The sequence below is a fragment of the Haliaeetus albicilla genome, chromosome 15 (assembly GCF_947461875.1).
Source record: "Haliaeetus albicilla chromosome 15, bHalAlb1.1, whole genome shotgun sequence".
Lineage (NCBI taxonomy): Eukaryota > Metazoa > Chordata > Aves > Accipitriformes > Accipitridae > Haliaeetus > Haliaeetus albicilla.
The window spans coordinates 8,636,622-8,661,206 of NC_091497.1; the positions used below are offsets into that span (position 1 = coordinate 8,636,622).

Sequence of the window (24,585 nt, forward strand, 5' to 3'; positions counted from 1 at the left end):
AATGAGAGTAAGCACAGCACTTTTCCAGGAACAAGCCTGGATGTGCTCTTCCACTTGTTTGTGGGATGAGGGAGATGGTGAAGGCATCGCTTGATTCCTGGAGGTGCCAGCTTTGACCTGACCTGCCCTGTGGGCATGGAAAGTATCCAGCCTGAGTAGCCTCGCTGCCTCCTGGCAGTGCGGCATGGGATGGCCTTTGCAGTCTGAAACCACTGCAGATGAAACTTAGTTGGGGTTAAAAGCCAAAGGGGGATGCCAAGGCTGAGTTAAGGTGGGATTTGCTTGCTCCAGGAATGAATAATCCTTTGCCCTTGTGTACAGCTTGTCAATTGGTGGGTCTCAAGGCGTTTCACGGAGGGGCTCGGCACTGCCACCTCCCCTTGCTCTGCCCTTCACTCTAAGAGAAAGTGAGGTCGCTCAGGAGATGAGTGGCAAAGCTGGGAACACATTGCTAATACCCTGAGCCCAATCCATTATGCCATCTTGTTTCCCTACTCTGTCCCTCCTGGACAGGCCACTAAGGAAAGCCCTGTCAGAAGGAAGCATTTAACCTCTTTGAATGATTTTCCTTTGCCAATGAAGTCTTGCTTCATTTGAAAATAACCTGAAATGTGGTATTTTGAGATAGTAAGAAGTCTTAGCTAAGGTAGGCATGCAGTAGTGCTAGATCACTCTTCCACGACCAGTCTCTGTGTAAGGAAATCACAGGAAAAGGAAACTTTAAAAAAAAAAAAAATTGCCTTGGAGTTCCTTCTGATATATCTGCCCCAACATGAACTAAGTGAAAGGGAACACCCCCAGCTGCCATTCCCAGTAGAAACAGATGAAAGAGATTTTGCGGAGTCTTGTGCTGCTATATACCCTTCCTCTCTGTGTGCAAAGCCTAAAAATAGGATGAATCCTACTGTTGTCTGCCGAAGTAACTGCCTTTGGTAGTAAAATACTGCAGAACAAGCTGTTCGCCACCAGTATATCTCTTTGGAGTTGCATCCCAGGCCTGAGGAGAGGATGTTTTGCGTAGTGCTTGATGGGGAACAAAAATTCCCTTAAAAAAAGAAATCCAACATGATGCAACAAAATTCGTAATTCCAAGGCAGCCATGAACAGAAAACTAGAATGATGGTTGCTGCAGAAGTTACTTCAGTTAATGCTCTTATCTCTGAATTATGTCTCCAACACACTCCATGGAAACTTTAAACTTAACTACCTTCAGTTTAATGAGCTCCTTTGAAAAGAAAAAAAAAGTCTTTTGTTGCCAATGCAGTGAATGTGTTTGTACCAGTTAGAAGTAATAATTGAATCAAGATATATGTAGATAAAAAAGCAATGCGAATGCATGCACGGGCATTACACACCTTAGAAAAGGCCAGATTCTCATCCTTAGCTTCGTTTCTTTCCTGGTGAGTAGAGGTATCGATTAATAGTGAAAGATACTAATCCACTTACGGGTGGCAGCGTTGTGACTTCAATTATTAAAGAACTCTCACTATAACTGATTTTTTCACCCGAGTAGAACTTGGTAAAATAGAGAAGTGTAAATGCTTCGCTGACAGCAGATTAAAAGTTGTTTTATTAGCTTTAATAAAGACCAGTATTGTCAAGGTTTTGAATAAGTATAAAAGTAAGGCTGCATGAACACAAATCTATCACAAATTTTATTTCCAAAACACCTGCAATTTGAATCTACGTATAATGGTGGAGGGGTAGGAACAGAAATACTAAAAAGGATCAGTTAGATCAATTATGATCTATCTGGGACATGCATGCACTAGTGAGTTTCAGTCAAGGATAGGAGCAGATTCTGGCTGACTTTACTTGATGAAACTTGCATTAATTTGTCTGAACTGTAAACCTTTACCTGCACATGTTGAGCATAGAAAGCATGTGTGTTTCACCTGTTAAATTCCATTGAATGATTATCTTCATAGCCGATTTTAATTTTTTCCTAGCAGTTTAGGTAAAGGTTTTATATTTGGGTGAAAGGCATTTGTAAAAAAAGTATTCTTCTTCAAAATATATTGCAGTGGTTGTAAAAGATTCCCTTCATGGTGGTTTCAAAAAGTTTCTTTTTATCTTTAGATTCTAGCTGTTTCCTTTTAATTATTACTAAAGTGGTAAAACATGGTGTGTTTAAGATATTTTGATCTTTTCAGGAATTATATTTACTTTATTTTTCTTTTTCTTCTCCAACCCTGTTTCTGTAGGAAGAATCTTAAATCGTTTCTCCAAAGATATTGGCCACCTGGATGACTTGCTTCCATTGACATTTTTGGACTTCGTGCAGGTAATTTGGTTGCTACTGTCAAAGACTTCTGCACTGCATTCAGATTTTAGATTCCTGTATGCTTTGGTGAAGATCAGCTATTTGTCACAGTTGTAGCTGAGTTGAATGAAAGTACTTGTTTGTGAAAGAAAGGTGCGGTTGAAATTTAATGTGTCAGTAAAAAGCTAACATGAGTAATAACTGGCAGGTAGGAGTGGCTATACACAGCTTGCTATTATGTCAAGATTTCAGTTCATAGTAGCTACATGCTTGGTAAATTGCTCCTGATTTGCCTCCAAGCAATCTGGCAAGCTTATTGCTGTTATAAGAAATATGTCCATAGTAAAGAAACAATCAACTCACATGAAAAGATAGCACAGATTAACCTAATTACGTGTCTACTTCCACAAAGAATCAAATGCTTACCACACCATTTTGGATTAAAATAGGTGTGGCTATTTACAAAGAAAAGATTAGTAGTAATAGGGTGAATATAATAGCCTTAATAGGAACAAGTGAAATAAGTTGCTGCAGACAAGAAAGATGGACAAAGCACTGAGATTTTGATGATGATGAAAGGATAAAGGTTTATATATGACATCAAGGTAATTTTTATGTTGCAGTTGCTGTTAATCCTACTTGTAAAAAAAATTGCAGAAGGATAAAGCTGCCAAAAAAATGATGGTACTGTATGAAAAGAACAGAATACACAGAATTGTGGAGGCTAGAGAAAGAAATGACTTAGTGGATCAGACCTGTCATGCTCAAGGGAGAAATGTTTCTTAAGGTGCTATAGCTAACTTTGTCTCTTAGAGATAACTTATTCAGGATCTAAACCTTGTTTTGACTTCTTTAAAAATAAACCAAAACCATTTCATGTTGAGCAGTTTAATCATGTTGTTAATGCTGAACTCTTGAAAATAGGAAAACAAAAAAAATATTCCAAGGCATTAGTAAAAACACTTCTTAAGATACAGTCTTTTTCCTAGTTTAGTGAAGTTGTTAAAGTTGAGGTGTGTGTTTGTTTTTCAAAGCATTACAGTGCCACATGTCATTTTTGGGAAGAACGGAAGGTGATGTATTTTACCTATCAATTAAAGCAATTGGGGTTTTTTGTGAGTTAGGGAGATGCTTATAGTGGATAATTAAGATTTTGAATTCATGGGCTTTTAAGGCCGTGACAAATTCTTTCCTGAAAGTGCAATATAAACTTCTTTCTAGAATATACTACTCATTATCTACTGTTTATACAGATTCCAAATTTTTTTCAGTTTCATTAACTGTCTCGTTAGACAGAATATCTTTCTTTATTTCAGCTCTCTTGGAATAGTACATCTGTGCCTTTCTTTTTGGCTGGAAGCTCAGGCTGTCCTGCAATGCTTGTCCTCTCCTCTTAGGGTAGGATTTACATCCACAAAGTCAAACCCATCTCTTGCATAGCGCTCCTCGGCCATTAGACCAAGCACAATGCACAGGGGTTTGTATTTGCATAGGTTTGTCCCCTTTACAGCAGACTGCACTGTGTATGTTCATACTGCATACTACTCATGGCCAGAGCATCCTCTGGGTCCTGCGGTCTTGAGATAAAACGATTAACCCCTTTCCTTAGTTCCGTGCATTTACAATAATGTGATAGTTGTGTTGCAGCCCACTTGCATGGTGTTTTTATAGCAAGAAACCGAGTGGGTGTTTTGCATGCCCTGGCATGTGGTTTAAAGGCATGTGGGGTTGTCTGAGGATGCAAAATTTGCTGGGAAAGTGTTAGAGAAGTCTGCGTAAGCAGAGGGAGCCAAAATTGGTGTGGTCTTGTCCATACTTCCTTTTGGAAGCAGACCCTGAAGCAAACCGTCTTGAGAATTACACTGGTTTTTTTTTTTTCTGAGGGAACCATCTGGTTTGCTCCAAAAGAAAGCTAAGGAAGGAGGTAACCTGTATGCACAGCACATACAGAGGACCAAATCATTTACTAGCAGATTGGAAAACCTAGTTATTTGACCAGCCTATAGATACTTTAGGCAGTATATTCTTACCAAAACTTAACTGGTCTGGAATGAAAGAATGAAGGCTGTTGCTCTAGTTGTGATTGTTTTCTTCTTTCAGGCTCCTTACTGTAAACCGCGTTTTGTAAACATTTCCCCTCATGTTGATTACTTTGTGTGTTTCTTTTAAATTGCCTGTTGAATAATTTGTCAAATTCTGAAGTAAGTATTTTAAGTGAAAAGTTTTCCTTTTCAAAAAATAAAGCAGATGTAACATGTCCAGTGCACTATTAAAAAGATACGATGTTTCAAAGCTTGCCTGTTCTGTTTGGCATCAGAAAAGAAAATTTAGGAACTTACTGTTGATTAATAATGCCTGCTATCCATAAGACAAAAGCACTTCCTTCTTGGCAGGTTTCTAAAACTTACTATTCTCGATCAGCAAGCTTGTTGGTTAGTGGATGCCTTTTGAAGTTCAGTAGCAAAGATATATTTATTTCTGAAGAAGCACAGATTTTTTGCAAAGGATAGCTGTTATCAATTATGATAGAGATCTTTTGTCACTTGTTTTGTTTGCAGGTGTCTTTTATAAGACTTCCTATAATCCCTTCAGGAAGAAATATTTTCTCCTTTCTAAAAACAGTATTAGCTAAATATAAAAGCTCTGATCCCAGCCATTGTTGTTGATTCTTTGAGAGACATTTCCCAACATTCATTGTTTAAATGGTTGTCAGGAGGAATCAAGTGAAACTTAATAAACAATGCAGTAACTGGTTCATCTCTACTTTGTGTGTAGAAGCTTTTCTTGAGCGGATTTGCATTGAAGAAGTGGTCGTTTTTCTGAGTTATTGCTAGGATCATTGTGAAACATTCCACCCTTTTACTATATTGGCAAGTGAGTGTATAATTTCTGCACAAATAAACACAATGTGATTGGACACCCAAAAACTACAATATGAGCCCATTTAAATACCTATAAATAATAATTAAAATCTACTAGTTTCAAGAATTTCATAATTGCACTGCGTACAGATTTTAAGGCAATGCTAAAAATTGATAATGTTCTTTTTAGAGTGCCTAATAAGATTTATACACTGCACTACAGTCATAATGAGCATGATTAGTACAGACAGCTATACTGGATGAAAATTAATTCCTTGAACTAAAAGAGTTGAATTTTTTTACATCTTCCATTGAGTCAATGAAGAAGAAACAGTTCTCTGCAAGACAGTGAATAGTTACTGTACACTTATTTGTTAAAGCAAAAATAAAAGGTATGTGGCAAGCACAAAAATGCATCATAGACCTTATGTATTCTTCTGAAAACCTGGCCAGATTTTGCAAAACTGTTGGTCTGCAATAGCTCCCAAAGTAGCAACTCTCGCTGCGTTTAAAGTTTCCTGGCATCCTTTCTTTCTTTGGTTTTAAGTGCGCCAAAATATAGCACAGCGTGTCTTTGGAGAGATTGGGGGCAGGAGGGGCAGTCCTCACTAGAAGGAGGCAGTCTTTTTTTTTTTTTTTTTTTTTTTCCCCCTTAACTTAGGAATTTTAACAGCATATGAGACATGTCATGTTAGTGCAGTTGACTATCTTTTTGTAGAAGTTACTGCTGTATCCACAAGATTCATAAATAGGAAATAAGTCTCTTTTTTCTATGAGAACACATTCATGGCTACGTTTGACTACATGGCTGTTGAGCAGAACTCAGTGGGTAGATGTGAAGTATACAAACTGAAATGAAACCGAAGGTTAAGTTAGGCCCTTCAGCTGAGACATCTTTAATTGTACATTTACAGTCCAGTTCAAAGCTCATTAAAGTAAAAAATAAACTTTACAGTCTGCAGTCCAAGCCTGGGCCTTATCTTCTGTAATGGATTCTGGCTGGCCATAAGGTTCCATACCAGCTCTCCCAGAAAATAAAATAAAAAGCAGTGTTATGTTCACTTAGACATTTGTTATTCCTACTAAATATGGCACTAAATATGTTTGTAATATCAGGTAGTACTTCATGTTTGTAGGTTGATTCAGATAGGGAAAAAGCTGAATGAATTTGGTTGGTGAAGATGGGGATGGGGAGTGTGTTTGTGAGCTTGCATATTTTCAATTACTTGCCTCAGTACTGTTAGCCTCCTTAGCCTCAGTTCTGCATCTCGCTTTCTTTTTCCTGTCCCGAGTTATATATTTTTGGCAGGTGTTTTCCAACTAAGTTACAGTCTCCTCAGGTAAAGGACTACTTCTGTGAAGGCCATTACAGCGCTTTAAAAGTTTCTAAGAGGATTTAAACGTCTACTTCATTTAGACATATATGCTTTATTTATGCATTTGTTAGTTTAATCAGAGGGCAGGCCTGACAGCAGCCTCAAGGAGCTACCCAAATGCAATAATTGCAGAAATGCTTTCTTTAGTTGGTACAAACCTTATCATCCTATAAATAAGTACAAAGGGACTTAAGGAAGTCAGGAGCTATTTAAGATGAGTGGGATTTTGTTACTAATTTCTTAGGCTCCTCGGAAAATACCAGCTGATTTACTCAGTGTTACAACCAACTGATGTTCCTCCTCTTGCCATAAGCTCTGTGGGAGTAGAAGGTTCTGTTGATGTGGATTTCACTGGTAGATGTGGGGCTTGTAGTTTAAAATGTTAAAATGCATCGCAATGTCTAGCTCAATGCAGCACTAACAAAACACACTATAGTAATTTGGGAAAAGGTCAGCCAAGGAGTAGAATAAAAGAATTTAATGAGGAAGTATTAGGAGTTAAGAATCCAATATATTTAATAGTATTTTATGCACATTCCTAAGTGGCCAGTATTCTGGATGCTATGTTTTTGAGAGCTTGTCAAAGGCTTGTTTTTAGTACCTGAATCTTGAGATAGATCTGCAGAGGCTTAACATCTTTAAACTGTGGTCTCAGGTGACTCAGGGTGAGCTCCCAAACAGATAAACCACTGGTTGAAAAGTATATCTATAAACCAATTGAATACATAGGATGGTGAAGTAAATTTCAGACTTACTTTTGGGTTTGTTAATTATTATGATAAATTCTAAAGGGATGTTTTTGTCTGCAGTTTCTTGCCCTTTTAATTCTTCGGTGATCTTACTACCTGTTAACAGAGTTGATTTTCTGCTTTATTTTCTAGTGAATTTGAGTAACAATGTGATGGCCCCTGCATTTTGATTTCTTACCCTATGTTGGATTGAGGGGGAAAAAAAAATCACGGTCTGTTTTGTTTCTGGAGAATACTGTGAACATGTGAACTATCTGCAGCTGCCCTTGGAAAAGGGCAGTGATTTATTGAGGAAAACTGAATTGCAAAACCTTTTTCCTCCCCAAAATCAACAGCTTGACTGAGTTTAAATAACTGACTTTTCATATCCTTTCATCACACACAAAGACCTAATCCTGAGACTACTTGAGCCACCAATGTAGGCTGTGGCTGAGACCACCACTGAATGTGCCATTCCCTTCTCACCACACACAAAACACATTGACTGCAGCTTTATGAAGTGAAAATGCTGAAGGAAAATGTGAAGGAGGTGTCCACAGTCATTCCTTTAAAAAAAAAAAGAGAAAAAAAAAAAGAAAGAAAAGAAAAAAAGAAAGCAAGAAAAAAAAGCTGCTGCATCTGGATATTAGGAACAAAAAGTGCCTCAGACTGGAATAATAGCTTGGGTCACTTGCTTTCATATGTGCACGAGAGTGGAACTGCCGTTCCTTGTTTCAGTACCACTGACCCCTGCATTTTAGTGTGTGAAGATGTCAGGGAAAGTGTGTAGAAGGAATTCCAGGATCTTTTAGTTTAACAATGACGTTGTTATTTTGTGATTTCTGTAAGAGGTGGGGTTCGGGGGGGGGGCGGGGGGGGGGGGTTGTTGTGTTGTGTTTTTCCAGTTTAGCCAGGTTTTGTATGTATGCATGTGTGAGTTTTAAGAGGTATTTTTATTCATTAAAGAATAGCTCTTTCTGGGTGTTTGCATGTGTGCATATGATCATAAATATGTTGTGAGAAAATAACTAGTGGTGGAATCTATGTTAAATGTCAGCATATTCTCTTTAGCCTGATACGTAGAGCAGACTTGTATCTTGGGAGACACCTTTTGGTTTCCCTTCTGCTGAATCCTGGTAGTTCTGCTTGATGGGCAGATCACAAGATTCTGCAGCTGTGCTGAGGTTTAAATGAAAAATAAATAAATTAAAAACAGTTGCCTGTTGGCACTTAACTACTGAAGTCGCATGGAACTTTTTTCCCTGTGGAACTGGTGTTCTAACTGTACATTCCCAGGATGCATACTGCAGTTCATCTTGCTAGTACATAATGAAAGACCAATTAAAACTTAAAGAAAAATAGTAAGGGTATATATTTTTTCATTGGTTACTTTTGAAGCTCTAATTTCAGAAAAGGTTGAAATGATCATTATGATAAAAAGCTAATTTCTGATATAGTCATTTGATATTTGTATGTGCTTTCAGTTTTGCTATTTTCTTTGAAATAAAAAGGGGTTGTACACTGTGTTGTTAAAAACAAACAAACAAACAAAAAGCTGTCCATCCTGCCTGCCTGGTCATCATCATCCCACACACCTCCCCACTCACCCCCAGCCCCCCCCAAAAAAGAGGGGTGGGAGGTTGAGGAGGAAGAGGAAGCTTGGGTTGCACTTGTGTCTCCAAGACCAACATGCAGGTGCTGTGAGTTTAGCACAGACACTTGCCTAAATAATGCAGTTCTTTATTGACCTTTCATTTCTCTGTCCTTGAATGCCTTGATTGTTAAATCCCAGTAGCCAATTAGTCTTGTTGATGGTGACCAGCAGTGGAGATAATCTATGCCAAAGCTATTGCTGGTCTTTACTCTGTACCTGTCATTGCATTCCTTTAAATATGAGTGTCTTGCATCATACGGACTGCATATTTACTCAGATTGATGGTATGCATATAGGATAAAATGTGTAAAGTCTGGAGTCACTGCTAATAGGCAGATTCCTGTTTATACACGGACCTCAGTTTTCTAGGGAAGGCTAAAGGTCTGTTCTTACTATAGCGGTCATGTGTAATCCGGCCCAATCTTTTCCCTCACCGCATTTTTTTTTTTTCCTATTTACATTCGTATGTAGAATTTTTATAAGAATAGATATGCTTGTCATTCTCCACATATTGGTGTCAAGGCAACAGGTAATGCAGTAACAAAACTTAATTTGTGTGGGAACATCATGTAACTTCTTTATATTTTAGTGTTTGTATTTACTTAGTATTAATGAGATTGAAAATGTAACCCCATATCTAACATGGGAAAGAAGATGAAATCGCATTTCTCAGTATTATTTTATTACCTTTTTGTCATTTTCCTTCCTTGTGTCTCCTTTGCTACTTTCCCACTTTTCTTGTTCTTAATTATTTTCCTTTTAGTTTTTATACTTCTCCATTTGTATAGTAAATGTAGATAACACTTTTGTCACTGGGCTGTTCTTTCCATTTTCTCAGTGAAATTTGGAATACTGGTGTTTTAAATATAGTACTTGGAAAAATAAAGCTACATTTTACTTAGTGGAATTTTATCTTCTCTATTTCTTTTTCTAGAGCATGTGAGCGTTGTGAGATGCAGTCTTCCTCCTCATTTCTCTAACATTTTGAGCAGATTGTGGCTTAGTGGTAGGAAGACAAAAATGTAGTTGTGCTTGCAGTATTTTGGTATGTTGGACTGAAACCTGTCAATACAAAATTTCAATCAGATTTAAATCAGCTTTTCTCCAGATTGCCTTCTCTGTTTTATCAGATTACTCTCAGTACATTTTCAGCTACTAGAAAGCAGGATAGTTGTATGGAAGTCCAGTGATGTGCCCCTGTTCTGTGTGGTTTGGAAATTTCTCCCCTTTTGGTTAAGGTGGCATTTGTAAAAATTCCAGAGAGAGATTCCATTCTTCTGGGGCTCTTTATATCTGTTGGAAGGCGTTTTCTTGTTTGCTTTTCTTACTGTGAAAGAGGGCAAAGAAATATTTTGATGTAAGTGAACTTAGGTTCTGCAGTTTTCTCCTTTTCTTTTTTGGTCCATCTTTGCTTTTGGTGCCAATGTGGGAATTTTTATTATTATTATTTATGGGTATTTACCTGACCTTTTAAGCATTATTGCAACCTTTCACATCTATAGCTCAAACTGATGATTATTTTTAAGACTTCTAAAGATCATTAACATTTCTTAACACTTCACAGTAGCTAGAAATCTTTTTAATTCTGCTGTCAATCATAGAGTGTAACAATCCTGTTCCAAATGGTGATAAGTACAAATCTTCTGGATTGCCTTAAACTACTGATATACTATAGATAGGACAGTGTGTGCTTACGAACAAATTAGGATTTTACTGTTCGGCAAAAGGACTGGAGATTGCACATTTGATTCAAGAAGGAAGGAGAAACTTGGAGGTAATTTGAATTACTAAGCCATGTAGCCGGCGTGTGTGTGTGTGTTAAATCACTATGCATATTTATGCCCAAAACAAACATGTGGGACAAGGAATTATCTTTAGCAAAAAAAGACTGCATCTCATAGAAATGTGCTGTCAGGGTTATGTCTGCATCTCATGCAGAGCATAAGAACTTTTTTCTTGCTGAAGCTGATACCATGGCTGCCTGGTGAACTCTGCAGCTGATTTGAAAACTCCAGACAAGTTTGTTCTTCAAAAGGTAGAGGCTGCAGTGTGGGCAGTTTTATACAGCAAAAAGTTCAGCTGGGAACTGAATGTCACATGTCTTTGGGAAGCTTATATCTCTTTGTGTTACATCTATGTTACAGGATAGTTTTATATAATTTAAAAAAATTGTTTCATTTAGATTGCACTCTTGAAATAGGAAAAATTTATGTGTTAAGAAAGGCTCTTTCAAGGGCTCAATAATAGCTATTCCTGCACTGTGGAAGAATAGGATGCTGAGCGATTGCATTTTCTTCCATAGTCATGTCCCTAAATCTTTTTTTCTTTCTGTTTTTCTTACTGGATTTTAAAATCAGTCTAAAGTTTAAATAAGCAGAGCTGTCTTAACTATGAAAGTCACTCATATGCTAAAATACTGGGTTTAGATCTTCCTTTCTAAAACTGAAAACGTGCTAGCTTTGGTACCCGATTCAGTTGTCCATCCTTCTGTTAAACATAACATAATACTGAGAAAAATATTTTTTCGTTCTTCTCACTGATAGAAAGTCTGGTTTGGGAGGTCAGACCTGGTATCGGTTACTTACTTTGGCAAGTGTGTCTTTGTTGATCATTTGTGCTTATAAACTTCTGGAAAGTCTTCCTGATGGTCTTGGAGCATATTTGTAATATATTATGAATGAGCATGCACTTACCCCAGTAAATAATATTTGTTCTTTGCCAAGGAAGTTTCTTTTTACTTCTTCAGATGCCACTGGGTTCTGTACCTGCAGAGAACAGCTGAACTGGGTGAAACCTGATGGTGGTGGTGAGAGGCTGGTGCTGATGAGTTAAAATACAGGTTGCTGAAAGTGTCAGGCTGCTATTAAGCTTCATGTAGCTGAGTGATCACTGAATAGAATGTAGTACTGAAGAATTATGAGTCAAGAGTTTAGTTTGAATAGGAAAGTAGTATTTTATAGCCTTATCAGAGTGGCAAAGCTCTGGGGAAGTTAGGAAAAAACCCAGAGACAGGCTAAAAAGCATTTTTTGCATATCTGCTATGAAAGAGTGCGACCAGAAAAGAACAGAAGGTAGTTTTATTTCTTAGGATATCTGACGCTATAGTCCTTAATATTTTCCATAGTTTCCGTTTAACTGGGCCAGAGGGGCTGCTGTGGAACTTAGAGAAATATGAGTAGTACTTCAATCTACCTAAAAATAAATACATGAATAGTGTATTTTAAATAAGAGAAAAAAAAAAAGAACAAACAGTAAAATGCTTAAAAGCTTGTAATTGGTCTAAGGCTGAAGAGCTGTGTTACTGAAGAACTGATACTCTTTTTAACAGAAGAGCCCATAGTTCAAATGTAGCACAAAGCTTTTAAAGTTGCTGAAAGACCCAGAATTGACTTCTGGCAAAACAATTAGACTTGGCTGAGCAGAAAAGGTCATGCAGTTGAAAATGAGGTATTCTTGGGGAGGGCACGGGGCTGTTCTGGCATTGTGGCCATGAGGGATGAGTGGCCTGAGGCAGGAAAGTCCATATAGCTCAAAGACAGCGTTTGCAAAACTGCAATGTATGGGGCAGCAGCATCTGTGGTAGGCAAAATTTTGCCAGACATTTGGAAGAACTGGGAAAAAATGTGCACAGCGTGGATGAAAAGGTTACGATAACATCGTCATTAGCTCAGAGGAATTCCTCACAGGAACAGCAGACAGTATTTTAGCAAATAAGTTGATGTGCTAGACCATAAGAACACTAAATAATGCCATGCAGGGTCATAGCGGTGGTCTGTCTAGGCCAGTGGTCTTTCTCCAGCAGTAGCAATAGGAGATGCTATTTGGAGAGAGCATGAGAACCTGGCTGCTTTCTGTGGCCCATTCCCTGTTCAGTACCTCAGCATTCACAGTTTTGTACTGGGAGTGTCAAAAGGCCTATCTGTTCCCAGTCCTTTTACTGTCCATTTTTTTACGTTATTTTCTATCGGCTCGTAAGATCTGCCTCCTGCTATCTAATAGCCTGAAAGCAGTGAGATATTTGTTGAATTTTTTTTTTTTTTTTTAATTTTGTTCTATGTATATGTGCTCCTTCTATGGAAGGAAAGCAATAATTATCACTGAAAGAAAAACTGCTTATAGAAGGGTTGTAAGTGGGGTAAGCCAGAGGACAAGTTTTGGTGAATCAGCCTCTGCTGATAAAGCGCTAAAGATAGGAGCAAAGAACAAAGTAGGAAATAAACCATTTGTAGTAGTACTAAAGAGAAAAGTACCCATTGTTGAATCAAATGTTTTGATTTCATCAGGGTCTGTGCTCAGTGGGGCTGTCTTGGGCTTATATAGCTGGGGAAAAGTTTTGGAAATGGCTTCTGAGAGGTAGGAGGGGAGCAGAAATTGTCAAGCCATTCTTTATTTTCCTTTAAAAATATGGGATATTTGGCAGCAGAAAGTGATAGAGGAGAGATAAAAAAGCATTGCTCTGGGGATCTTGAAGCAAGTGGAACAGCCAAAAAAATGACCACACTTGGTGATGGTGGGGGATATTGGAGTCACAAGACCCCTAAATTAATATAATAATTTATTAATTAATATATAAAATTAATATAATAATAATGGAAAGGGATGCTTTCCGCTACCTGAGAAGAAGGGTAACTCTGGGAGGGTTGGGCAGTGCTAGACGTTTTCCTGTATTGTTTCAGGCAGGTTCTGGCGAGAGCTGTTGAGAAAGCAAAGCATGTGTGTATGCATGTTCTACGCTCTCTGATTAATGCTGTTTCCTCAAGGTACCACGTAAAGTTCTGCTTGGCATCTGAGGTGTTCCACAGGAAGATACAACATATTTGTCATGGTACAAAGAGCACTATAGTTTTTTTGAATAGTTCTTGTGTGTGTGCCTTTTTTTCAGGGGAAAACAACAGTGTAAGAATATAGCGAAGGACTGTGAACGTTTACAGGAGATGATGACAAACTTAGCACTGCTGAACAGCAAAACATATTAACTTCCTATATCATTTTTGTAGGGAGATCAGAATAAAGTTATAACTAACTCCCTGTAACTTCGAGAAGAGGACCTCTCACTTTTATATAGATCCGTATTGCAAAGTTGTACCTTGCTGCCCAAATCACTGAGAACACTTGTGCAGAAGTGCCTAGTGGGCACAAGGTACAATAGAAGAAAAGCTTTTGAGAAAATCACATTAAAGGTGCTCCTTGAGTTTTTACTGCTTATAAATAGAAAAATACATTGTCCACAGACATTTACAAGAATGGGTGTTAGCACTGTCCTTTTTTGTGTGACAGTATTGGTTTCCCTGTAGAGTGGGTATGAACAGGAGCTGCATGTAGAGATGCATAAGTAGAGGCCATAGCTCTGGCTCTGATAAAAGTTTGGTTTTTCATGGAAAATCTGTATTAGCTGGAAGTAACTTACTACTGTGGCCAAAGGGCCCTGGCAGCTAACTTCTTAGATGAGTGAAGGTAATTTATTATAAAAAGGAAAATAACCTCTATATGATGTAGAAATGTAATGCAGAATTTTAAAGGATGAGTATTTTGAGTGTCTGGCAGAATCACAAAGTCCAGAGCTTGATTATGCATCTGTTTCTAAAGCATCAATATCTGGAAGTCTCAGATAACATACGGACTGTGTGTTTTGAGAACTGCTATTGGGATCGAGACCTGCATAACATAGTTAAGCCTCTTGGCCCAGGGTGCCCAGAAAGCCTATTTCTAGCCCTTGTTGTAGGGTAAGAGATTATTCATGATAGGATGCTGTTTAAATACAACAGAATGGTGGCAGTGCCAATGTATTAAAGAAAACACCGTTTTTATTATAAGGTCACTTGTTGAAGAGCAATTGGACACAGTTTGCCATGATCTCAAGCAAATATTAAGGCTTCTCACTTAATGGCAGAATGCATGCCAAGTCAAATGAATGAGCATGTTGGTGACACAGAAAACATTTGCCCTGAGGAGCTAAGTATGTGCTTGTTCGCTTGGAAAAAAAATGATCCAGAAAGTCTATCTTATAGAGACAAGAACAAATAGAAAGTACTAGCATTAAGGATATGATTGGGAATTCTGAATATATTTCTGTGGTCTATCTGACACATGTATTCAGTCCATTTGCAGTGACATGGATTTAGTTAGGTAACCTCTTGTCAACTAATTGCAAATAGCAGGATTCAGAGAAGGAGAGGGTGTCTCGCAGAAGATAAGATGAGCTTGCTGGTTTTGAAGCCTTTTGAGGTGGCAGTATTTAGTTCTTACTTTTTTCTTTCACTCAGTTTATCTGAAATTAAAATTTTCATTTCTTTCCCAGCTGTGCCTTTTTTCCCCCCTCTCAGTGCATTGGTTTTCTTGTCTTTATATTCCCAATTTTCTAGTGGATGCACATTTTCCTAAAGCTGAATTAACACTGACTGAGAGCTGTCATTCCTGTCAAAGATTGCTGTCACTGGTTGCTTCAGAAAAGGACGATGTCTGAGATGTCTTTTAAATGTTGGAGTTATGTGCAACACTTTTTCTCCTGTACTCATAAGTCTTTATTGCTTTTTCTCTCAAGACAAATCTGTTCCTGACAGTTTGATGCAAGCAATAGTATAAACAGCCATATGTACTTTTTAACCAGTTCCGAAAGAAAACCCATAAATTTTATTAAAAAGGTGGTTTAAAGACAAGATTACACGCCTCAGCTTGGCCACTTGGAGTAAAATGAAGTAGAGCTGTTTATGTACTAGGATTATGGTACAAAGGTAAAGGGTTTCTATTCAAATGTTTCTTGGTTTTTTTGTAATAAAGGAGAAAAAACACAAAAAATCTACAATGTGGTTCAATATGCTGCTCTGGATGCAGCTGGCTTGAGTGAAGTGTTTATCGCTCTGATCTGCTCATTGCAATGTCTTCTCCCCGGGCAAGCTTGTCCTCTGGTGTGCCAGTGTAACCGGCTGCCTGTGTAGTTGTGCTTTAAGAGAGCTGCAGGACAGTCAGTCCAAACAGGCTGGTTTGAAAAAGCATGGGGAAAAAAAAAAAAAGTGTTTGAGGAAAAAGAAGATGTCAGAACTGGATTAGGGATTGATTGTGCATGCAGTTATTTGGCAGAGCCTATGAGGAAATAATTTTAGTCAGGGGGAGGGGAGGAGGAGGAGGAAGGGTGATGCCAAGCAAGTACGAACAGAGTGGGGTTTTGTAGTTTCTTGACCTGGCTTTTCTTCAGACGGCACAGCCTGACTGAGAGTGTCCTAAGTTAATGCACTTAAGGTTGAAACTTGAAATCCAGGATATGTACCGTTGCTATTATGAAATTAGTATGGCTTCATGGCACTGTCCATGAGCTAATATAAGCCTTGGGAGTGCATATTGGGGTCCAGGGAACAGGAGTTGGGGGCAGGGGCAGGATAGGTGTGTTTGACTTCTGCTTAAATATTGGTGTAAACTGGTCCTGGAACACTGTAGTTCTTGGGTGGGATTTGACCGCAGATTCAGTCATCAAAGTTTAGGTATCTGCTTGTTGGGCTTTAGATGCTTACTTTGCTGTAGTCAGAGGGCATCTAGTCAATGTGGTTAGTGGACTCTAGAGAAATATTCAACCATAGGGTCACTAGGTATCCACTTAAAGGTTAGATCAATCACTTTCTAGACTTCTAAACTAGGGCAGGAGTTTCATGATGTAGGTCACATGTAAACTCCCACATTCAGGTTTCTGATTCTCAGATCCCATCCCTTGGGCTCCACTCGTTCATTAGAGATCCTACCAGGTCACCAGCTGCAAGTCCAGAATGGTGTGATTCCTATGGTAGTAGGTGCTGTATCATCGCTGTCATACCCATGTGGATGACTTGGCATCACAAATCACACTAGGAACTTACACAGACGCACAACTGCATGATAGCTCTTACGCTTATATTTTATGAGAGTTGCTGAAATACGTTGTAAGTTCCATTTAGAAACAAAACCAAAAAACCACAAAACTTTTTGAATTGCGGAAGAAAATGGAAGACCTCAAAGATCTGACTCTGTTGAGCTCACTAGAGAGAAGACAGAGAGGTATTTTATAGGTACGTTCACAAGGAGATAAAGGACTCTTAAGTACCTACTGGAGCAAAGTGCCAGAAGACCTGAGGGGTTCAAAATGGGGTTCTACATGAAAACCAGGTGCCTTCTTCAAGCACTTAAGCCAAACATGAAATATCGAGCTCAGGGTGTAACTGATATGGAAGGGTAGACATTCTTATGAGACATCTTGAACTCTAAATCTTGCTTTTGCATTTTTGTCCTGTCAAGTTTATTAAATGACTTCAAATGGCTTGCAATTTGTTGTAAGATTTCTAACATAATATAAATGCTATAGTTTCTGCAACAAAGGGAAAGGCTTATAGCTTGTGATATATGTATGTCTTATAGCTTGTAATTCCCATGTTTTTCCAGATTTTTTTTTTTTTCTTATTGTTTCTTTACCTCACATCAAATACTTTTCTATTGTGTGGTTGTGGTACAAAAAAATACCTTGTCCTTCCTAGATCAAGACCTGGTTGAGATTAGAAACTCCAAGATATCACTCTCAGCACCTGTAAGAATTATGAATATGTAGGTCACCAGAAGATGAAGGGAAAGCACGTTTCGCAAGTGAATATGCTGATCAGAGCATTCACTTCCCCAGAGGGTTATAGGAGGGTATGCTTGCTCCAGTAAGACAGGAGATTTCTTGAGGAAGAAGAAGCCACAGTGAATGGAGTGACTGACCAAAGCATGAGGGAAGTCTCTCAGGACTCTTGCAAGCTAGAGGATGACTCCCAACAGAAACAGCACGTGCTTTTCTGTACTCTAGGGATAGAGTACGTGCAGTCTCTGAGTGGGAGATTCTTCTTTCACCAGGGAAACTGAAGTAAATTTGAAGGTGGACGTTGGACAACAGGGCTCAATTTGGAAGCAAATAAGATTTTTCCATCCAGGTCTTTTCAGTCTCGGTAGCCTGTGCTTCTCTTGTCCTTTGTGTAGGGTGGCCTTGTTTTGAATACTGTGCAGATAGCTATAAAATGTAATTAATGAGCTCTTTTTTTTTTTTTTTTATTTGGCTATTGTTTTCTGCATAGTCATTACAGAAGACTTTTAAATGCTGAAATTAAGTACAGTAAAAGATGCTGGTTTTATAGGCCATATTTCTTTTATGTAGGGAAATCTTGCCTGCTTAGCCTTTTGATGCAATTTTCAATTGTAAGCTGATTCTGCTAGACAAGGTCTAGATACCCAGTCCTGAGCATTTCTTGCTATGCAAACTGAATACCTAGCTCGCTGCTTTCCTCCAGAGAGGAGAGAAGTCAGCCTACTCGTGTTATCGTTATCGTCAGCCTGCTGATTATCTCGGGTCCTCCAGCTTGCACGCAGTGAGTCTACTAGAAGTTGGCGCAGTCTCCAGCTGAAGAGCTTAGTTGTCTCTTGTGAAACTCGGGAGCTAGAACCTTTGCCTTACCTCACGCAGTAACTACATGATTACAGTCTGCAAATGGTTGTGTCTGGCTTTCAGACTACTTCATTAAGAGTTAATTTATATGCAAGTTTGGTTTTCCAAAAAAACAACACACATGACTGATCCACCCTATCATAAATTTTTATAATGATAAGGTGGTGCAGGCTCATCTAAAATTCCTTCCAAAGGCGGTGTCAGATTTTTACTTTAGTCATCCTAACCATCTTTTCCTTCCCTGTATTTTTGCCGTAGCAAGGCTTTGTTTACATGAGCTGGATCCTAATAGTTCTACTCCCACTCCCACCCCCACTGGCACTTTGCAACATATTGTAGATTATCATCACTAAAAATTCAGTTTGGCTTTTTATTTTTTATTAAGAAGCATTTATTTTCCTCGGAATTCTTTTCCTTGAAGCAGCTTTCCTCAACACTTCAGGTTTGCAGCTGATGGTGAGGAGGCAGAAGTACTTCAGAAACTGCTTTTTGTGACTGTCTAGGAGGTGATGGAGGGAGAAGGGGAAGGCAGCCAGCGTATAAAGCAGATCTGGGAGTGAGTTGTCAGAAGGAAGGAACAGACTTCAATCTCCAATTTGGCCAAATTTGCCAATGACGATGGACGTGAGGGAGCCTTTAGAAATTAGCTAGCGTGTGGATGGCTGACAGGCTTGGCAGAGACAATGAGCAGTACTAGGGAGAACAGTGATCTAGACAGGAGAAAATTCGAAGGAGTTCAGGAATCTTGATTTCCTTTCTCCTCATCCCACGATAAAAACGAAATATGCTTACTGGGTTTTAAAGAATGCCAGAGAAGTAGAAGGTAGAGAAGGGCTGACGGCAGTGCTGGTGAGGAGTCAGGGTGCTTTGTTTTGCTTTTTTGCTGACATAACCGTGTGCATAATTGATCCAAGTGAAATACCGTGCACTCTCGCTGCCACCTTACCTCCTTGTGATGAAATCTAGGTAAAATGTTTGCAATCTGCTGTATGTATCTAGAAGGTCAAACAACATGATGCCATCAACGCCTTAACCCACAGATGAGCACTGTAGTGGTAATGCAGCTTCCCTTAGAGCTCCTACCCTATAGCTATTTTCCTTAATAGATTTATAAGACCCTATAATGTGCTTTCAGGATCTATGACATGCAAGGCTGTCCCACTGATAAGTCTTCCATCATGAGCTAAGATCACACCTAGAGCTGAAGACTAAATTGTGCTGACTCACGCAGTCATAATGCATAAGGTGTAGGGGTTTGTCAGGTGAAATTAGGGTAAAGTCAGAGAAGCCTCAAGAAAAAAACCAGATGTAGGGGAAAAGGTTGTGCTGTATTTTGGCTTTAGAGCGGAGCTGGGGACGACTTAAGAGTAAGTGCAATAGTGTTTCATAGGCATTTCCATTCAAAGTGTTTGAAAATCCAGGTAGCGCTCTGGTATCTGACCTCAGCTTACGTGTTGCTTAACTTTTCCAAGTCGAAGCACAGATAAAGGGATGGAGGCCTTTTTGCTGTAAGACATGCATTCTTGGGACCCAATGGTCACTAATGCATTTTTGGCATCCAAAAATCAGGCAGCCACAAAGTTAATCTGGAATCTACTTGTGTGTCATATGTGATGATGAAGGTGGCTCCTCTACAGTCCATAAAATGGAAACTGTTTAGAAAATATTGTCATTTCCAAGGAATTTGTTAATGAAAATATACAGTAATTTAGTGTGGAGCTAGAATTTCAGTTGTCTGGGTTTTGCACAGGGTGGGTTTCTTTTTTTATGGGTTCCCCCCTCCCCCCCGCCACTTTTTTTAAGGAGCAGATGGGCACACCCTGACTTCAGTATGCCAGGACTCCAGCCATACATACATACGCACCCAGCTAGTGTTCTGAAATAAATTTGTGTGCAGATAACGCTTTTCATAGTGTGTTCAAACTGAGAGTTTGATGTGAAGTGGTCTGCAGGAAATGGGAGACTTAATTCAGAAAGTTGGGCCAGGATCCATTGACCTAAGCAACAAAGCTTCATTCCACATTATGTCTAGTTTTCTAAGAGTAAATTCAGGTTTAGCCGAGCTGTTCATCTCATACTCTGAAGTAAACCTGGTAAAACTAGCTTCTTATGACACTTCTTGCAGGGTTTAACAATTTCTTCTTATTTGTAACATTTCCCAGTGCAACCCTTTGGGAAGAGAAAGCTCACTTTCTCTGATACTGGGTTTTCTTTCTAAATAGGACAAAGCTGTTTTTAGGAAAAAGTTACAAGCCTCTGTTGAAAGTAGCTCTTCCAACTGTCAAGCCTTTCAACTGAAAGTCAGTCTTTCAACAGTTTCTTTTTACCTGGATTGAAAAACATATCCCTGATTCACTAGATAGTTGGGGTCCATTAAAGATTAGTTGTCTGTTTCATTAACCATCTATTACTTTGTTACAGCAGTCACAGAATAGTCCACAAAGACAGTAATGTTCTGTCAAGCAGTTTTGTAAAGACATTTCTTAAAGATCAAGTAATGCAGAAGAAAACCATAAACTGCACAATTAGTCAAATTAGGTATTACTGTAAATTCTTCAAGTTGCTTAAAAATAGATGTCGCTCATATGTTATACAGTGCATCCACTCTTAAATTTGGTAGTTATGTTTAAATATTTAAGTGTTTCAATAGTGTTAAATAGTTTTATACTTGTCCTAAATTAAATTCTTCTGGCAAAGAGTGTTTTATTTTGTTTCTATTGTGTTGCAGACTGTCCTACAGATTTTTGGTGTGGTGGCTGTGGCTGTGGCAGTGATTCCTTGGATACTCATCCCCTTAATTCCACTATTTATTCTTTTCATTTTCCTTCGACGATATTTTTTAGACACTTCAAGAGATATTAAACGTCTAGAATCCACAAGTATGTAGTTTGGCGGGATTTAATGTTAGTTTGAACCCTGCTTATTATTCTGTGAAATACTAGTATTTTATAGACAATCCATCAAAGATTTTTTCTTTTGCTATGCAAATAACTTCCTTATTGCCTTGGTTCTCAAGTAGTGAATTACATGCTTAACTCCTGCTTTGTGCAATGATAAACCTTAGGTACATCAGTTTAACTATCTGTAAGTAACGCTAGTTAAGAACGTGCTAAGTTGCTGGTCTTTGGGACCTTGCATGCACATACTAATGGAGTTTCTGACCTAATCTGACTTTTGTGCCTGACTTTAGCTTGACTATGGTATGAAAATTAAGCATTATGAATAACAAACATGGGTGCCTCATGTCATTAATAAAACTCAAAGAATTTCTTCAGTGACAGCTATTGTTAAAAACCTAAGAAGACATTTTTGTATAAGTTAATCTGCCCGGCTGTCTGACTGATTCTAATTGAGTAAGAGGACTTTGGTTAAAGATACTGCATATTTATTCTAAAAGGATGCAGTACAGTAACTTGTATGGTTAAATATAAAGTAGTAGGATTAAAGATTAGTGTGGTACAAAAAGAATTAAAAGTTGTCCTTCAGCTATTGCTAAGTTACTCTCATTTCCCTTTGTAGCTCGAAGTCCAGTGTTCTCCCACTTGTCGTCATCCCTCCAGGGGCTTTGGACTATTCGGGCTTTGAAAGCAGAGGAAAGATTTCAAAAATTATTTGATGCACACCAAGACCTTCACTCAGGTTTGTGATGAATTGATGTGAAAAATCAAATACTTTACTCTGTAGGAGGGAAATATCTTATGCCCTCAGCGACATGTATATAATGTACATTAAAATCAGTAGGAGCTGTGCATTTGTCTCTTTAGGGTAAAATTTCTCTATTAGAACAAAAATGTTATTATCTGTCTAGATTTTGAGAGTTTACTTTGGGCTGTAATGTAATTTGAGATACCCACACATATGTTTTAACAATGTCTAAGATAAACATTTTAATGCCTGATAAGAATAGTTAAAGAATCATTTTTGACATTTTTCTGGATTCCATGTTTAAAAAGAGAAAGAGAGGGGAGGAAACAAGCTGTATTGTGAAGCATTTAATTTTAAGTAGTGTGCTAGGAGTGGACAGACTTGGTTAATATAAATCACCTTGGAAAAGTTCCATAAATCTCACTTCTTTTTGACTTTGAGCAGCTTTCAGGGCTCAAATCTAGTATATGATATTAACATGACCAGAAGGTGTAAAATATTAGTATTCCGCCAGCATAAGTAATACAATCCAGGTTTGTGCTGTGATTCTTTACCTTCTGTCAATTAAATGCTCTCTATTACAATGTTTTTCAAGATGCAGCATAATGCAAGTTTGCAATTTTGTTTGTTAGGTAAGATCTTGAATTTCCTCTGTTGTAACATATACAAGTATATTGTATGGCTTTTTTGTAATTTATAGACTTCTAAGGTTTCAGACCAGACCAGTTGATCTTTTCTGAAGTACAGTTTATCACAGGCTGTAGACTGACCTTCATGTTGAGCCCAGTAACTTGTGACTGGGGAAACATATCTTCCAGGGAGGCACCTCTAGCTTTGAATTCCCAATTTCTTAATATTTTCAAGTCAGTAGTTATTTGACCAAATCAATTTTACTGTAGCTAATAGTGAGGGAACGCAAAGTTGTTTTTTTAAGCTTTGTATTAAAATACACCTTTAGTCGATAAACTGCATATAAAAGTTTCACTGTACAAGGAGGACCGTGACCTTTAAAAGAAGTATTTTCTTCTATTTTAAGGTCAGATCTAAGGAACATAAACACACTATTTTCCAGTTGATTTTATGCATCTCTCTAATGAAACTGTCAGTAACACCCCATCAGGGCAGTTCAGGAACCTGCTTTTGAGATCAAGCTTCAGTGCTTATAGTTGCACTTTTTTGTGTACCTACACGCTTCATCTTGGTGTCTTTCCTCTGTGTGTGTGTGTGGTTTTTGGTCCTCGGAGGGAATATGAGCCAGCAGTGTGCCTAGGCAGCAAAGGCGGCCAACAACATCTGGGCTGTATTAACAGGAGCACAACCAGTGGAAGGAGGGAAGTGATTATCCCCCTCAGCACTTGTTAGCCCACAGCTGGAATACTGCATCCAGTTTTGGACCCTCAGATACAGGAAACACTCTAACGTTAAACTGGAGTGAGTTCAGTGGAGGGGCCGCTGAGATGGTCAGGGGACTAACAGCAGAGATTTGCCTGTGAGGAGAGGCTGAGGAAACTGGGCTTGTTCAACTCGCAGAAGAGAAGGCTTACAGAGGATTTAATAGCTGCCTTCCACTACCTGCAAGGATGTTACCAAAAAGATAGTCAGGCTCTTCACAGTGGTACATGGTGGGAGGAGCAAGAAAATGCATATAAGTTGTAACAAGAAAGGTTTAACCTGGGTACAAGGAAAAACTTTTTCACCATGAGGACAGTCAAGCAGAGGAACGGGTTGCCCAGAGACGTTGTGCAGGCTCCATCCATGTCGATTTTCAGAACTCGAACTGCATAAAGCATGGAGCAACATGGTCTGACTTCAGAGCTGACCCTGCTTTGAGCAGGAGGTTGAACTAGAGATCTCCTGAGGTTGCTTCCACCCTGAATGATTCTTTGATACTAAATGTGTACAAGCAATACCTGATAGAAGAGGATACCTTTCACACTAGCTCACAAAGTTGGAGTCCTGGGTTCTTTAGTCTCCCAAAGAGTTTTAAATTCTTTCCTGCATCACAGAAGGCTCTCCCAGCCAGCAATGGTTTTGTTTAATGCTTTTGGCTGGAGTGGTATCCTCCTCTCTACTTCGGGCTGAGCCTGGGAAACAGGACACTGGCTTCAGACCCTCTTTCAGGGGTGCCTATGAATTTGATATTAAATAATCTTTAGATAAAAAAAACATCTAAAAGGCATGCTGAGGTTTGACCAAACCTAAGTTTCCTTGCTGCCAGTGCAACATCGCTATAAGCAAGCTCGTTAGTCATCAGAAGTTACATCATGAGTCTGTTAGTCCCCACGATTGCCGTATTCCTTCCTGCATGCACAGTGACCCTGGTTACACAGGGAGGCTGCAGCATGACCCATCTCAAGCCGGCAGTTTAGTGCACCTTCCTGGACAGCAAGATCAATGGAGCAAAACCTTGGAGCTGAAAAATCTACAACCCAAATGTCCCATTTCCTGGTTTTACAAGTACACTATTGCACCAAAAATGACCTTTCATGTTACCAGGAAGCTGCCATAGGCTGTTTCCAGAGATACTCAGCTCCTGGGTTTCAGAGAGATACCCGAATTATCGTGGCGAATTCAATTTCTGGAACTAGCTTTGTGACTTGATGCAGCGCTCTCTTCTGCGTG

At 38.8% G+C, this 24,585-nt stretch overlaps 1 protein-coding gene across 5 annotated transcripts in view; it reads left to right on the forward strand.

Moving 5' to 3' along the window:
* Window positions 1-24,585, forward strand: part of ABCC4 (ATP binding cassette subfamily C member 4 (PEL blood group)) — a 153,890-nt gene that overhangs the window by 83,629 nt on the left and 45,676 nt on the right. For 4 of the 5 annotated variants that reach the window (XR_011327895.1, XR_011327896.1, XM_069802462.1 and 1 more), the window contains exons 20-22: window positions 2,205-2,284; window positions 21,047-21,197; window positions 21,838-21,957. Coding sequence is in view for 3 of the 5 variants with exons in the window: in XM_069802462.1 (XP_069658563.1) it covers window positions 2,205-2,284; window positions 21,047-21,197; window positions 21,838-21,957 (351 nt within the window). In the remaining 2 variants the exon portion in view is untranslated. Of the gene's footprint in view, window positions 1-2,204; window positions 2,285-7,381; window positions 8,471-21,046; window positions 21,198-21,837; window positions 21,958-24,585 lie in introns of those variants that run through there. The other variant, XM_069802463.1, reaches the window with a different exon arrangement.